Source organism: Alosa pseudoharengus, unplaced genomic scaffold (assembly GCF_046254945.1).
Source record: "Alosa pseudoharengus isolate Yale_2024_CS ecotype anadromous, Long Island Sound unplaced genomic scaffold, YU_APseudo_1.1 YU_APseudo_1.1_scf_2, whole genome shotgun sequence".
NCBI lineage: Eukaryota > Metazoa > Chordata > Actinopteri > Clupeiformes > Clupeidae > Alosa > Alosa pseudoharengus.
In genome coordinates this window covers 35,965,054-35,981,589 of record NW_027468663.1, presented here as the reverse complement: position 1 = coordinate 35,981,589, position 16,536 = coordinate 35,965,054, and the positions used below count along the sequence as shown (strand labels likewise).

At 44.6% G+C, this 16,536-nt stretch overlaps 3 protein-coding genes across 5 annotated transcripts in view; 2 read left to right on the top strand and 1 right to left on the bottom strand.

Moving 5' to 3' along the window:
* LOC143134424 (transcription factor E2-alpha-like) overlaps nucleotides 1-8,398 on the top strand; it is a 38,245-nt gene extending 29,847 nt beyond the window's left edge. For all 3 annotated transcript variants that reach the window (XM_076294829.1, XM_076294828.1, XM_076294827.1), the window contains exons 17-21: nucleotides 43-181; nucleotides 1,058-1,111; nucleotides 1,616-1,851; nucleotides 5,666-5,743; nucleotides 6,025-8,398. In XM_076294829.1, the coding sequence (XP_076150944.1) occupies nucleotides 43-181; nucleotides 1,058-1,111; nucleotides 1,616-1,851; nucleotides 5,666-5,736 (500 nt within the window). In that variant the 3' untranslated portion in view covers nucleotides 5,737-5,743; nucleotides 6,025-8,398. The remainder of the gene's footprint in view (nucleotides 1-42; nucleotides 182-1,057; nucleotides 1,112-1,615; nucleotides 1,852-5,665; nucleotides 5,744-6,024) is intronic.
* A 1,562-nt stretch (nucleotides 8,399-9,960) lies between these two features.
* Nucleotides 9,961-11,609, bottom strand: zpr1 (ZPR1 zinc finger). The gene has a single exon (XM_076294830.1). It carries the CDS (start codon nucleotides 11,492-11,494, stop codon nucleotides 10,178-10,180), a length of 1,317 nt encoding a protein of 438 aa, XP_076150945.1. The 5' UTR covers nucleotides 11,495-11,609; the 3' UTR covers nucleotides 9,961-10,177.
* A 579-nt stretch (nucleotides 11,610-12,188) lies between these two features.
* On the top strand, nucleotides 12,189-13,965 carry uqcr11 (ubiquinol-cytochrome c reductase, complex III subunit XI). The gene is made up of 3 exons (XM_076294826.1): nucleotides 12,189-12,319; nucleotides 12,868-13,024; nucleotides 13,712-13,965. The coding sequence occupies exons 1-2, from the start codon at nucleotides 12,270-12,272 to the stop codon at nucleotides 12,986-12,988; spliced, it is 171 nt and encodes a 56-aa protein (XP_076150941.1). The 5' UTR covers nucleotides 12,189-12,269; the 3' UTR covers nucleotides 12,989-13,024; nucleotides 13,712-13,965.
* Nucleotides 13,966-16,536: the final 2,571 nt, after the last annotated feature.

Here is a 16,536-nt window from a genome sequence, read left to right as displayed (position 1 = left end):
GATAAAGACATACTTACACACTGACGGTGCTGTGTATTGCAGGTGGTCTGCTGCGCACCAGCCACTCATCCAGCAGTCTGGACATCAAGCGCGAGGACAAGGAGGATGACGAAAACTCTTCCCTCAACGACAAGTCCGAGGACGAGAGGAGAGATGCTAAACTTGCCCGTTCCAGAACTAGGTACACACACACACACACACAGATGAACACACACACACACACCCCCCCCACACATAGATGGACACACACGCACACACACAGATGAAAACATGCCACATGAACAAATGCACACATTCTCACATATAGATGCACACGGACACAGACACATATATACGCATACTCACAGACTCAAACATATAAATACTCACTCAGACACACACATTTACAAAGGCACACACATACACAATACTCCACATATACCAATACGCTGTAATGAGTGTAATACGCAATAAGTCTGGAAAGGAGATAAATGAACACCATGCTGCCTCCCATCTCATAAACATTCCTATGAGCTAAATCTCTCACTTTCAAAACAGCCATGAAGTTTGTGGCAGAAGAAAGGGATGAAAAACCTCACACAAAACTCATTAGATTGTTTATCAAGTAATCTCCTTCTCTCTCACACACTCAAACGCACACAATACTTCACGTAAAACAACTTTATTGCTTAAATTCAAACTCTCGCCCTATCTCTCATCACGTGATGTCTGTCTCTCTCTCACACACACACACATACATACATTCTAGGCCCATAATGACTTTGTACAGTATACGTATCTTAAAAACATGGCATGTATGTGAGGTTAGAGATAAGACCTTGTGAGTGTGTGTGTATATATGTGTGTGTGTGTGTGGTTTAAGAAGCGGGGGTTGAGTGTGTTTGTGTGTGTGTTGTTTAAGAAGCGGGAGTTGAGTGTGTGTGTGTGTGTGTGTGTGTGTTTAAGAAGCCGGGGTTGAGTGTGTGTGTGTGTGTGTTTAAGAAGCCGGGGTTGAGTGTGTGCGCGTGTGTAACACGCTCCTGTTGTCATACTGCCCCGTTTGTCACACTTGTTTCAGAGATCAACCCTTCACCCTACACAGCAACTCTGCCCAGTCAGACTCAGGAGCTGAGTAAGTTAACACACACTCAGCATATAAATACACTTACACTAGCCAATGCCTGTCCATGTGATATGATCTGACTTTGTGTAAAGTGTATAATAGGTGTGTGTGTGTGTGTGAGCGTGTGTGTGATATACTGCAGAAGCCACACTCCACGAAAGCCGCTGGGACCCTTACAAACATCTTACACACATTGAGGAGTGTGTGTGTGTGTGTGTGCACGTGCGCATTGCTTCCATTATTTGAGCCTCTGTGATATGTCTCTATGAGTGTGTGTGCGTGCGTGCGTGCGTGTGTGTGTGTGTGTGTGTGTGTGTGTGTGTAATACTGCAAATGCAGCCACACACCATGAGAGCCACTGGGACTTGAACGTTTCACCTGTACAAGCATCTTCCGTGTGTGTGTGCGTGCAATGCTTCTGTTATTTGAGCCTCTGTGGTGTGTCTCTCTGTACGCGTGCGTGTGCTTGTGTGTGCTTGTGTGCTTGTGTGCGTGTGTGTGTGTGTGTTAAAGTAACGAGGACGACGAGGACCTCCCTCCGGAGGTGAAGGTGGAGCGGGAGAAGGAGCGGCGCCAGGCCAACAACCAGCGAGAACGCCTGCGCGTGCGCGACATCAACGAGGCCTTCAAGGAGCTCGGCCGCATGTGCCAGCTCCAGATGCGCCCCGGCCAGGACAAGCCGCAGACCAAGCTGCTGGTGCTGCAGCACGCCGTGCAGGTCATCCTCAACCTGGAGCAGCAGGTCCGAGGTCAGTCAGGCAGACGGCAGCATCAAACAGACAGACAGCCACCCGCAACAGGCTAGCGGCTCAAACACTGCAGCACTTACTGGCTTAGTTAAAAGCGTATCAGAGGTGGAACGTGGCTATGGCACTAACGAGCCTTCAGCGTCTATGAGCAGCCTCTCTCTTACACACATGGAAGGGGTTTCAGTAGCTTCTATGAACAGGCTCTCTCTTACACACATGGAAGGGGGTTTCAGTAGCTTCTATGAACAGCCTGTCTCACACATATAAGGGTCTTAGTACACGTAAGGGGTCACAGTAGTGTTTAAGAACAGCCAGTCCCAGACACACATGTAAGGCGTCATAGTATATAGTGTGATTAGATCCGGGGGGGGGGGGGGGGATGGGGGGTGGTCAGAGCCCAGAGGGCAACTATGATTGGGGGTGGGGGCAATTAGGGGTGAAGGGTCATGGCCAAAGCAGCCCCTCTCTTAGTCCACACTGAAGTCCTCTTGTTCTATCACTCTGCCTGTACATCACCTGTCCTGTCTTGTGGCCTTCCTCTATCTTAGCCTGTGTAAAAGGTAGCAACACATTTCAGGTAGCTTGTTAAATGTGTGTATGTGTGAGAGAGAGACAGAGTGTGAGAGAGATAGAGAAAGGGGGAGAGAGAGCCTTGCATAATGTTGCATGTCAGTCCTGTTATAGTGTGTGTGTGTGTGTGTGTGTGTGTGTGTGTGTGTGTATGTATAAACTGCTTGCAGCACTAAATGTGCAGGTCATTGTGTTCTCATGTGCTCCGCTTTACACGTGTCATCTATATCCTCTTCTCCTTTCCATGCTAACTTTTCTCATTTTGTCCAAGTCAAACTCTTCGAAAAGATAATTTATAAATGTCATCACTGTAAAGACTTTTACAGGACTTCATAGATTAATGGACTAAAAAAGGACTAATGACCTGTAAACTAACTCTCCGAAACTGCTCCCCTAAAATCATCAGCCACTGTAATCCTAAGGTGCGCTCACATAGCTTTTTAACGCCTCCAGTCAACCATGTCGTCAGTATGTGTGGAAGTGTAAAGACCTCTCTCTTCCTATTCGACTCTCACTCCTTGCCCCTATGGACACTGTAAAACCCAAACCGGCCCATCTATACTTCCACTGCCCGCATGTTAAGTGTAGACCTGCAAGCTGGTAAAGAGGGGTGCAGTAGTAGTCATTATTAACCGCTTTGTCACGCAACCACGCACTCGTACACTCGTTAACGCATGCACACACATGCTTGTGCTGCAGTCGCTTATCTGTGTTAGCATGCTATGCGAAGTTTAACCTGTTTACCTGAAATGTTTATTCCTTTATACAGCTACCTGTATAGCGCTGTCTCTCTCTCCCTCTCTCTCTCTCACGGTGTTTCTCACTTAGTGTGTGGTCTCTCTGTCTCTCATTCTCGTATTTCGTCGCTGCTGTTCTTTGTGCTTGTGTGTAGCAGATACTTTGACCTCCATGTTTCAGAGAAATGCATCACTAACACAGGGATGTGTTTCAAATCTGGTTTCCGCCTCATCTCTCTCTCTTTCTTTCTTTCTTTCTTTCTTTCTCTCTCTCTCATTCTCTCTCTCTAGTCATCTATGACAGCAGGCTCCCCTTTTCTCCCTTTGTCTGTTTTCTATGCTGTCCTTTTTTTCTGTTGCTTTCATTTTTCCCCTCCTTCGCTTTTTTGGCAGACCCGACCCCCCCCACCCCTTCACTGGCTCACCTGCAATCACCTGTTGCAGGTGTGTCTCTCAGGCGTTACGGGTTTTTGAGCATGATTGAGAGGTAGACGAGCAGTTCCGTATGTGCAGGGTCGATGTTGGATTGATGTAGCTGAGGATGCCAGTGTGGGATCAGATTTGGGTAGACCATCGCACAGTCCTGTCAGACCCCCCTGTTCAGACTCCTGGAAAAGATGAAGAAATCATGAAGACCCTGGGGAACAACACTCTGAAATCCCTACAGCTGACCGGAACTTCATTGAAATGGAGTGAAAGTCTCTGGGAAGCAGTGATGTCTTTGTAATACAGAAGAACAAAATCGATAAAACGGCCAACACAAAGGCACACTTCCAACAGTCTTCAAAATGCAAAAGATGAGAAAGAGAAGGTCTTTTCTCCTCTGTTGGTCCTCCTGCATGTGAAGAAAGTTTGACTTGATCCATTGGATGAACAAATGGACAGACAGATGGCAGAGCCATGCGTCAGACTCCTCCCGCTCCACTCCTCCACCACTCTTGTGGTTACGTCTTCAAAACACACATGCGCACACACACACAGACATGTACACATAAACACACACACACACACACTTAGTCAAACATGTATACATACCTTGAAAATGCCCACACTAAGCGCCATACAAATGCATAAATGTAGTTGTGCACACACACATACTTGAAGGGGGGCACTCTAGATCACTACAGAAGGTGCTGCTCTGAGTTATCACTCAGTACATTTGCTATAGACACACACATATACCTAGATAACATGGACCACCCACTTACTCACACACAAACACGGGTCTCACGGCTGCGAGTGTGTGTGTGTGTGTGTGTGTGTGTGTGAGGGTGATTGTGCTCCATAGATATGCAGAACTTATGCATTTGTCTTTCTTTGTGCACTAATGTGCATTTACTTTGCGTGCGTGCCTGCGTGTGTGTATGTTACCTGTGCGTGTGTGTATGACCTGTGTGTGGGGTGCGTCCCCTGCGCAGCAGTGTGTGTGAGGAGTCTCTGACGGCGGAGGAGAAAGAGCTGCGAGAGCGGGAACGGCGACTGGCCAACAACGCCCGTGAGCGCGTGCGCGTGCGCGACATCAACGAGGCCTTCAAGGAGCTCGGCCGCATGTGCCAGCTGCACCTGCACAGCGACAAGGCCCAGACCAAGCTGGTCATTCTGCAGCAGGCCGTCCAGGTCATCCTGGGGCTGGAGAAGGAGGTGCGAGGTACGCAGTCCCCCACGCACACGCGCGCACACACACGTATGTGTGTCTGTGTGTGCGTCCGTGTGTCTGTCTAAGCCCGACAGAAGGCTGTATGCCTACTCTTCAAGAGGTACACAGCAGACCATGCAGGTCATCCTTGGGTGTGTGTGTGTGTGTGTGTGTGTGTGTGCTGTATCCTCCACTCCCCAAAAGGGTGGAGGAAGCGCCGTGAGGACAAACAGGAAGTAGCTGAATGGAGGGGAGGGGTTGGGACTGGCCGTCTACTTCAGGGCCGGTTGAGGTCACTTTGTTTTTTTTTTTAATTATTTAAATTATTTTTTAAAGTATTATTGTTGTTTTTGTTTCTGGGTCACTTTTTTTAGTGCTTTTCTGTCTGGATCTTTGGCCCAGTTTCAGTGCAGCTCACTTTTTTCTCTGTCCAAACCCTGCTGCTTACCAACACCCTTACAGTGCTTTACCCCTCCACCTCGTGCCCAGTACTCACCATCTCACACAGACCGCTCTCTCTGTCCATCTCTCTCTCTGTCTATCTCTTTCTCTCTGTCCATCTCTTTTCTCTTCTCCCTACCACCGATGTATTTGTCTGTCTCCTTTCACACAGACCTTTCTCTCTATCTATTTCTCTCTCTCTCTGCCCCCAGCCACTGGCCTGTCTGTCTGAAGTTAACCTACAAGAAGTACAAATATCTGGTGCACCCTGTTCTGTCCTCTCTTCCTCTCTCTGCCCCGTGCCACTTGTGTGTCTGTTTGAAATTGACCCATGCCCACTGCAGATGTGTCTGGTGTGTGTTCTGATGGAATCTCTCTGTCTTTCTCTCTCTCTCTCTCTCTCTCTCTCTCTTCCTTGCTCTCTGTGAAGAGAGGAATTTAAACCCCAAGGCAGCCTGCCTGAAGCGTCGAGAGGAGGAAAACCCCGGCAACCACATGTGACACTGAGGTAGGTGTGTGTGTGTATATAGACCTCTTCTACCTTTTATTGATTTTAAGCTATAGTTGGGTAGTCTTTACTCGCCATCTACTATGCTACTTAGACCTTGGTCCTGAAAGGAAAAGGAAAACACATAGATCTCTGTTTCTCGAGGTCACTGTCAGTACGAGGGAAAAAGCCTTTTTTTTGTTAAGCTGTGCATGAGATCTAATATTGTCTCTGAAGTTTGTTTGAGTCTCTGGTCCTGTGTGCTGTGCTCTCCACTCATCTCCTCTCCTCTTTATCCTCAGGTTGACTTCAAGAGACAGAGCAGCTGTGGCCTTAATGACAGCAATCATCTCAGCCAGCAGACATGCATCTACACTGCCCCAGTGTGTGTTAGAGTGCACACACACACACACACACACACACACACACACACACACACACACACACACACACACACACACACACACACACGGAAACGCACACACACACACTTTTGTTCAAAACTGACATGTTGTTGACCATACCCCTGAGTAGATGTATACACTGACCATTGAGTGCACCTGCAAGTGCTCATACTGGCATACACATAGATATAAACACACACACACACACACACACACACACACACACACACACACACACACACACACACACACACACACACACTAACTATGGCCCAGTGGCATATTGGTGTCCGTTGCCCACTGCAGAAAATGACTCTGAGAGAGACTCCAGCCACACCGGAGGAAGACTTTACGGATCAGTTTTTATCTGATATTTTTTTATGAAATCTAAAACAAAAATGTTGCTTACTTAATGGAAGCAAGAGACAAAAAAAGAAACTAACAAAAAAAAAACAGGACATTCTGATCTTTTGGAAACAGAACAAGTAGAGTGGACGTGGCTTCTAGAAGAGGGAGCACCACCATCAAAGCAGCAGAGGGGACTGTCTGTGTGTGTGTTTGTGCATTTGGGATTGTAACGAGTCTGACTGGCGTAGTAAATTGTGTTATGGCATCCAAACATCCATAGAGACAGACAGACACACATACACACCTCCCCCTCCCCTCGAAGGTCGTCACTGCAATGTGTGTTACACAGAAGTGAGGAGGGGGTCTTTGGACTGCTTTTGGATTGGATGCAGGCCAGGCCTCCCCCTCGACGACATAAACCCTCCTAGAAGCATCTAGAACAACCCCCACCCCAAGAGCCACACATCCCCAGGCCATCTTTAAGGCCCATCCACACCAAGAAGAACTATAACCATAAAGGCAACTTTACTTAGAACAATATGAACATCCACACTGGCCAATGATAAAGAGGGTCTGTCCAGAATATTCATCCGGTTCATTAATGTGATTTGATGGATTTTGATTGGCTGTCAGGTTTCTATCGCTCTAAAATTGAAAATCCAATTATGTTTTCATGTTGTTTTTGTTCCAGTATGTGGTGTGGACGTAGTTGTTCTAATTAGTTAAAGCGATACTTAGAAACTAGTTTTTACCGTTCTCATTACCGCCACAGTTGTGACTAGTGGTGTGGATGGGCCTTGAGCCTAAGGTCTGGACTGCTTAGCGTCGAGTGTGTGGATGAGGCCCATGGGGTTAGTCGGCTCCTCAAGGCTGTGAGCGAGACCGTAGCCACAAATTACCCTTCATTTAACGGGACAAACAAAAGCATGTTACATGGACTGGCCTCTTACTTCAGCTCAAATAAGTGAGAATCCATCTCCTAGGTCAAGAAGGAAATGTTGCTGTAGCAACTCAGGTGGCCACGGGTGCTGATGCAGTTTTTGTTGCATGTTGGCAGAGATAGGTTTCGCCAAGGCAACGACTGCACTGTTGCTGTCACCATGACGACGATGCACACCCTCCCCTTATATTGTAAAATTTCGGTAAGACCTGAATTGTTAACTTACGACAAGAAGCAGTAGGACTTAATGGTAGTTGTACTCCTTATCTGCTTGTGTGCTTAGATGGCATGATGTATGGAGGATTTGAGGGCGTTTATTTGCTTGGGGTTAAGAGGAAGGAGAGCTGAACTCCCTCCACCATGTGAATGGATGGACTAGGTCAGAGTGCCGCCTCTGTGCAGCCCAGCTTAGAGAAGAGAAGAGAGTAGAATATCTTTTCTTTTGTGTTCATTTCTTTTTCATTTCTTTCGAACAATTTGCAAAAGGGTTTTTTTATGAGTGGACCCAATATGTGTATGTAACTTGATTACAATTTGTACTTTGTATTTCCCCCCTTTTTTTATACAAATATTCTTTTTCTCCATGTTTGTGAGTTAACTTTCTGATTGTTTTTTTATGAACTACATTTGTTTAAAATGTAATGTGTAAAGGCTTGTAAGGATGCCAGAACAAAATGTGTTCCTCTTTGCTCTTGCTGTTGACTGGTGACCGACTGGCCAGTCTAAAGGGACGAACCTCATTATTAGAATCTGACATTTGGAAAGGAACTAGTACAGTACCAGTACAGTCAGACCTTTCCACAGAATAGCAGTAGCACTGTTTTGCGTTTGGTTTGATTTGCGTTTTAACTAATTGCCCCAGCATATTAAGATGTCAACCCCCATGTCCTCCCCCTGCCCCTAAAGCAACAGTAAAGTAGGTTGTTGGCACATTGCCGTCATGCTTAAAATAAATAAATGCCCCTTTTATTGGGTTTAAGGTGATCCCAGCACGCGTCTGAGCTGTGTGTGTGAAGCAGAGAGAGAGAGAGATCCATCTTGCCCTTGTCTTTTGCAAAGGACAGGATGCTTTTCTGAGTTCATCCCTAGAGGCAGTGCTGTAGCCTCAGCAGGGGGAATTGTGTCTTTTTTGTAAGGGGTGGTGGTGTGGCTCTTTAGGGGTCAGTCAGACCCCTGAGAAGAAACTTACTGACTGGACAGAACAGGAGGAGGATATGGCCTTGATCTATATTATCGACCTGCCAGGTCAACTCAGACTCGTATCAGAGGCAGACAGGCTCCTTCTCCTCGCTCTTCTGACTTCTGTTCTGGAGTGGAATCAGAGAGTGGACGTTTACCAGTGCCTCTAATTCTCTCATTTCAGCTCAGTTTTGCCCTGCCCCCCCCTTCTTTTCCGTTTGTTTTGTGGGGGTGGGATTGGGATAGATAAAATATTACACTGTTGTTGATGAGGATGATTCAGAACACATTTCATAGCTTCAGTGAGCTGGAGTCATCGAAGAAAGACAGATTTCAATCTGCTTCTTTTCTTACTTTTTGATGAATTGAACAATGGTGTTGCAGCAGAATTAGAATTGGTTTTAAGATGTTAAATGTTAAAAGCACAAAGTAAAAAGAAAAAAATCTCAGAACAATCCATGGTTCAGTGTCACTTGCAGACTGCTTTGGGTCCGAGCATAGTCGCCATTTCCCAGACAAATAAGTTAATTTCAGTCCCCCATTAAAGTGAAAAGAGTCCTGATCAGCTTCTAAATCAGTCACTAGCTGCAGTACTCAATTTAACAAATGTCAGCTTTTATTCTTACACCGCTTTCATGACTATCAGGTATAGTGTTCTTTGACTATAATCACATTTAGAGGCTGTGTTGGTGGTATACCTTCCCAGATGACCTTTTTCCTTTAACCCTTTAGCCTTCCACATTTTTACTGCTGGGAAAAGGCAGCCCTCTACTGGCAGTTTAGTATACTGGATAATAGCACATCAACAGAGGGTAGGCTATACCTCTCCCAAGTTACTCCTACAGCCATCATCAGTCTGAACAGTGTTTGACTCTTTCAATTGTTTATTAACGCCTCTGAGAATCATCATGCTGGTTTCTTCCTAAAGCTGGCCGCCATTCTCATATCTCACTATGTCATGTTTTGCCATCCCGTTGTGTCCCTAGGGGCACAGAGGGGAGGGGGAGAACCTCCTCCCTGCAATATATTTCCCAACAGGATTGGCTGTAGAAAGGCATATGTGCTCTCTTGTGTGGGTGTGACATGGACACCACTTGTACCTGCATGGCCGACCATACCATCCAACCATCTCCAAACCCTAAGACACACTGCAAGTTAAATCTGTGGTCTCTCTTATGCATTGGGGACAGAATACAATATATGTGTCCTCACAGTGCCTCTAGGCGGACTCTTTAAAAATGTAGTTATTGAGAACATTCATGTATATAACGTAGCAATAAAAGTGCCATTTTTAATAACAGAAATATACATTTTTCAATGTCTGTCTTTTGGAACTTGTATACCTGAATAAAAAGAAAACAATGTAATAAAGTGTTTAAAGTAGAGTTTATTTTGTCTGCATTGATTTTCTGTGGTTTAAACAAGTGCCTTAAAATTATTCTTGGGGCTTTTACCTTCTTACATAAACAAAATGACAAGTCAAGTCCCATAAGGGTAATAAAACGCTAAATAATGACTACAACAAAACGCCCCATACATAGGCCTAAGAGCCTTTCGCTCTGAATTCCCTTGTCCATGCCACTTCTATGCCTCATAGCCTTCGGTTTTCATATCATTAAGGCCCAACTCTTCATTCTGCTCAAAGCTACGTGTATACTTCTCTGTTTTCATGTTTGGGTCAGGCTCTGGGGCATACACGTTCTGAATGTAGCTGTTCCCAGACGGGTCGTCGAGGACCAGGTGTGCAAGCTCCTTTCCTGCAATTATCTTGTCAATCTTCTCAGCGAATGATTTTAACTTCTCGCTACGCTCAGACACTGAGCTGTCCCCGCAGGAGAACGGGTTCTTCAGGATGAGGTCTCTGATGTCTTTGAGGAGACCCTCTACAGTGGTGAACTTCCCAGCCAGCGCCCCCATCCCCAGCTCGAACTCCAGCTCGGGAATGAGAATGCTGCAGGTCTCAGACTTGAGAAGGTCCCTCATCATGTCTAAAGGGTTGGTCAGGAGAAGTGTTATTTTAGTCCCTTGCTCCTCGGTCGCGCCGCCCGATTTGACTTCGTTCGTCCGGTGTCCACAGTTATCGCAATTCGTGGCCATGATAATTACCTCCTTGAAATGTGGGATCTGAACAAGTTTCATGTTGGTGTGGGCTGGAGCATTGCACTCGGGACAGTTGGTGTTAAAAATCAGGACCTCATTTCTCAGGCTCTCCAAGTCGTTACCAGGTTTTTCCTGCTCTAGGATGTCATTTTCTTGTATTCCCAGAACTGCATTCTGTTGTTCAGTTCTCTTGTAGTGAGTAACAGTAAGATCTGGGTCATTATTCGGTGCACACAGGTTCTCTATAAAGCTGTTCCCAGAGGGATCGTCAATGACTAGCGTAAACTCACTTTCGGCGTTCTTGAGCTCCTTTAACCTGGCAACGAACTCATCGATTTTGACAGCGACGTCTGGGTCAGTAGCCCTTCGCACAACCTGGTCTTGTTCAAGTCCAGCCACAGCCCTGTCGATCAGCCCCTCAATGGTCGAAAGAGAGCCCTTTTGAGTGAACGCAGGAATTTCAAAATCCAACTCTGGTATTTTTGTGGTCGCGCTGTCCGACTTCACCACTTCACGGTTCATGTCCATTTTTGCCTTCACCTTCAAAGCGTACTGAACGCCCTGCTCCTGGATCCGACCGGCAGACTGAATCTCAGTGTTTGACCAGTTACAATGATGACAGGTAAACGAACTGATGATAATTTCTTTGAAGAAAGGGATTCTTGTTAGAAGAAGTCGAGTCGATCCATTTTCGTAGCAGTTCATGCATAGGCTTTCGATAATCGTTGGCTGCATGTCATCTTCCTCGGCACTTATATCCTTAAAAACAGGACCCCCATTCACGCCTTTCTCGCTAGACATTGTGGCAATTGATTGTTTCTTAACTAGATTGACGTATACCGTTTATTTAGCTAATTTTCAACAGACAATTTTTCTAGAAGTTTCCTGCCTGCTCCTCACATGGCCGTCGTCGTATGTTGTATACGTCACAAATAAACGCCGGAAGATCTTAAAGTTGGGCGACAACTTGTTGTAGCGTACGTGTAAACTGCTACGATAATGCTGTACCAAAACTGCCTTATGAGTGAAGACCAAAACACAAAACTCATTCAAACATGGATTCTGCAGAGTAAATTGTTGTGGCTAAATATATAATTAGTTGAGTTGAGATCAACAAGCCTAAATGTAATCACATTCTTACCGAAAGATCCAACGATATGGACAATCCCAGTCAGGGTGTTTATCTTCACACAATCCACAGCATCCTTGATAAGCATTAAACGAATAGTTATTTTTCAGGTCTGAGTGAAAAGTGTGAAAAAAGTGCTTCTGGAAACAAATGGACAACAATTTACAAAGGGATTTTCTATAGGATGCATACAATTGCATAGGCCTATCTTCAATACGTTTTGATTAAAGTCAACACAAATCTGCTGTCCCTAAGTTGCTGTTTCTGTTATGAATGCCAATTTGCAGTCATGCTCACTTTAATCATAGACAGTAGACTTTAATGCATCCCCCAAGTGCCCTACTTAACTTCCGGTGCTTGTGGATTGTCGCTGACTTCACTAACAATTCGCATTTTACAACTCCGCAGGGCTACGTTCACCCAGTGGGTCACAATCAAAGGTCCAATATGATCGGTAAAATAATAGGAGAGAAGTACATCGCTATCGCCAGGACGTGGTAAGGTGTAGGGGGAAACATATATAATGTTCTTTGTCCACTGTATTTTAAAGATTTCAAAGTCGGTGCCCTTGTTTCGACCTAGCTAACATTAGCTTAGCAGAAACGCATTGTAAAGTCACGGAGCTATGCTAACAAACTCTAGCCTTATTTCACTGCTAACGGTTAGGAAGGTCGCAGACCAGACCAAGTAACGTTAGCCAATATTTCCATTAATGTTAATTTAGTTGTTCAATTTGGGGTTGTGTTATACTCAGCATTGGGTATACTGTGAATTTAAGTGTATGTGTGGTGGGCGTTTAACATTAACAGACTGCTTTAAATAATCAGTAACGTAAACAAACTGACATTGAATAAGCTAACAGCAGTTAGCTGTGTGTAATACCAAGCATAGCTTCAAAAAGCTTGATGGCAATGTCATTCTCTGGAATATGTTCTCTTCAACATGAGACGTTGTAGGCCTACGTTTTCAGTAGAAAACAGCGTTGGATTGGTTAGTTACAGTATGTCAGTTTGATTTAAGCCATGATGTTCCCTCTTGCCTTCAGGGTCCCCACACTGGCAGTCTGGGGCGGCGTTGGTGGAGTCGCGCTCGTCCATTTCACAGATTGGAGGTTGTTCCTGGACTACGTCCCATATATCAACGGGAAATTTAAGAAGGACGAATAGAGCATCTCCACGGGTGTTGTTTAGGAGGCTGACTGTGTGGGTATCCAACCGAGGTCTTTCGAGGGACTCGTGAAGAAAATGCTAAGTGCTTTCAGTGGGATAATTGGTGCTGACCAAATCTGAGACTTGATTTCACTCAGGGATTTTTCTGTTAACGTGTACATTTGCCCTAATATCTCTACTAATATTTACTATCTAGAGATGTACCACATCAAATTGATCATTAACTGACATGCAGTTACCTAATTACACCAGTTATGGTTTGTAGAGATTCAGTTGTGTTCAAAGTCATGTCAGACTTGATCTTAAGTTGACCATTTCACAGCTGATTGTCTTGTCATAATGTAGATTGAGAACATTGCCATATCCAATTTACAGGTTTTTTTTGTTTTTTTTTACTTTGTCTGACTTGGTAGTCTTTTACTTGCTTATGGTATCCCATGGTGTGGCGCTACGTTTGATTGAATTAATACTAGCCTATTTTATTAATCCTGATGGGTCATGTTGCTCATGAACATATTTGTCCCATCTCAACCTTTCACTTAATCAAATCAAAGAGTATTTCATGAAGCGCATATGGCCAGTTGTGCTCTTTGATATTGTTTTTGATAGTTGGTCATCTATGAACTCCAGAAGTAGTTTTAGTAGTTTACCTTCATGTAAACCAGTCCTATTCCGCAGCTGGGTGCTGACAGGGTTGTCTGTGTTCTCATATGTTCTCAGGCTGGGCCTCCATTGAGAACATCACCACATCTGACGGGCGCCTGGACTCCTCATCTTCAGCGGAGGAAGTGGATCAGACTATCTGTGATGCCTCATTGTGGCATGCTCCACACAATTGAATAATATAATATTTATAAATCCATTTTGTACTTTTTTTTGGTTGCCATACATCTTAAGATGTGGTTGTGATTGTTGATGTGGAAGTGTTCCCGTGGCACAGTCCTATTCTTATTATCCATTAAATGTTAATTTTAGACCTTTTTTGTTTGTTCCATGATCAGACAAGACGGTGGCTGTTGCTGCATTGTTCTTTTGCAAAAATGGCTACCAACTGCTCTCAGGCTAGAGATATTAGCTGGTACTCAGTTTAAGTGTCCGGGAGCAAGGTACTGCAGTCAGCGGTGAGTGAATGAGTGACTGCAGGTCCCACGTGAAAGGGGTTTTGACACTGTTTCAAGTCTTGCATCCTCTTCCATAAGCTCAGAGATAACTTTGATTTCCTGTGAATGATTGGTTTGCTTTTGTCTGCATTGACATTTATGGAACTGACCTATGGTTCTTCTAATTAAAGGTAACAAAAAAATATGCTGACATTTTGTTCCTTGCATATAAATTGAACAAAATACAAGTAGCTTACACATCCAGGACAACTTGACAGTCAAACCAACACTTTTTTGTGAGGTCACGATGCATCTTCTCTGTTTTATTAGGATGTTACATGTACATTACCATTCCCATGGCTAGAAGTACAGTGCATGATTTGAAATTGCCAACCTGCATGTGTTTCATTGGAGAGCGGTGGAGCTGCCCTTTGCTACTACTATAATGATTGAAGCCTCGAGTCGTATACATGGATTTCTATGGAACGTCACGAAAACATGCGTGCGCAACCAAGAGGCAGAAAGCACCACAGAACAGCATAGAGCAATGCAAAAGAGCAAAAGAATAAAATGAGTTTTTGTGCTGAAAACTGCACCAATTCGAAATCACGATGGCTAGAGAATGTTAAATATGTTCAATATCCCTAACGGAATGCATGTCTTCGCCAAAAATGACAAAATACGATGTTATATTAATAATCCAAATGAACGTCAAACTTTGAAATATAGTCTGAAATGAGATGTTATTATCATTGAGACAACAGGGGTATACAAAAAAAATCCGATTTTAGCTTACAGCAGCCGACTATTTAGGTTAAGTTTATAACGTTGTGGACGGCCACCAAGCGTCTTCTGCCTCGCGGCTGCGCGCGCATCTAGTTTTGTTGGTAAACGGGAAACCTGTCTTCACCTTATTGAGCCCCATAGATATATACACTAGATGTCGCCTTCTGCTTCTCAGCATGCGTCAACACCGCCGCCATCTTGGTACAGGGATCTGAAGCGCTAAACTAGTTCTCCTGTATTGTCAGCGTTACCTATTTAGCGACGTTTGGCCATCCCCAGCGATAGAAAACCTTTTTAGCGATTAGCGACAAATTTGGGAACTTCTCACAATGATGGCAGATCGGCTTCTTTGTTGTTGAAACGTAAGAAAATCACCTTTCTCATGGCTTTGTCATTTATGAATTCAGCTACATCTCGTTTGCCCATGGCACTGACCCATGATTATAAAAGTAACGACTGGCGTAGCCTATGTAGTAGCAGAGGTAAATGTTCTACAGATCTACAGCAACTTCTGGTGAGATTACAACTTACATGAGTAAACGAGACGAGGGGTATGTGGCATAGGTATGTGGCCTCAACCAGAGCCTGTCTACCAAGAGCCTGTTGTATCGAACCTGGTTGCAGTTTACTCATTGTTCCTCTAGGGGCCGCCGCTAGCTAGTGCAGAATGAATGGGAGTCTATGGGGCTAGACAGGTAAAATGTATCTTTATTATCGTCTTAAGCTTAGTTTTCTCTAGACTCAACCATAAATACATGCCTGTCAGTTGGAACAACCCAAAAAACTAGATAATTGCTTGAGATTTTGACGATTTATGGTGATTTTATTTTCGCTAGATCTTTGCCCAGATTGACGCTAATGCATTATAGAGGAGTGGATCACTGAAGCAAGATGGCGTCTCGATTGACGCATTCGTTCCAATGAACAGCAGTAGTCAAGGCGACATCAGAGCCCGTCTACGGAGAGCCTTGCCACTCCGTATTAAGTCCCATTGTACCGAATTTTGGTTGCAGTTCCACCATATTTCCACTGGGGGCGATCGCCATGAGTGCAGAATGAATGGGAGTCAATGGAGCTAGACGGCTAAATTTGTCTCTTTCACCTGATTGTCGTTGACAAATCTCAGATTTGATTGTAGTTTGTATAACTTCAACATGGGTTATAGGTCAAAAGTTGAATGAACGAGTACTTATGTCCTTTTGATTTCTTACAGTTTGGGTCGTTGTTGCCCATAACACGCTAGCATTGTGCTAATGAGTGACGTCATTGACACGTTTGAAAGGCTTTTTAGAACAATTAAGTGACTTTAAAAAATATAATACTCCACCAAGTGTATTTTCTTTGCCTCCCCTTTCGAATACAATATTCAAATTACTTGAAAAAAAATTATATCCCGAGAAAAGTGGATTTTGAGGGGTACAGCTCCATAGACCTCCATGCATTCTGCACTCGTGGACGAGCGCCCTCATGCGGAACCACAGAAGGAACTGCAACCAGTTCAGAAACCGGAAGTTTTCCGAGAGTGGCAGTTCTCCCCTTATTAGACATTCTCTGGCGACATCTAGTGTATATATCTATGATTGAGCCCATAGACAGTAAAAGCCCCGCCCATTTTTTTAAATTCCACGTTGTCTTTAAACTTCCGGTCGGCTAGCTACG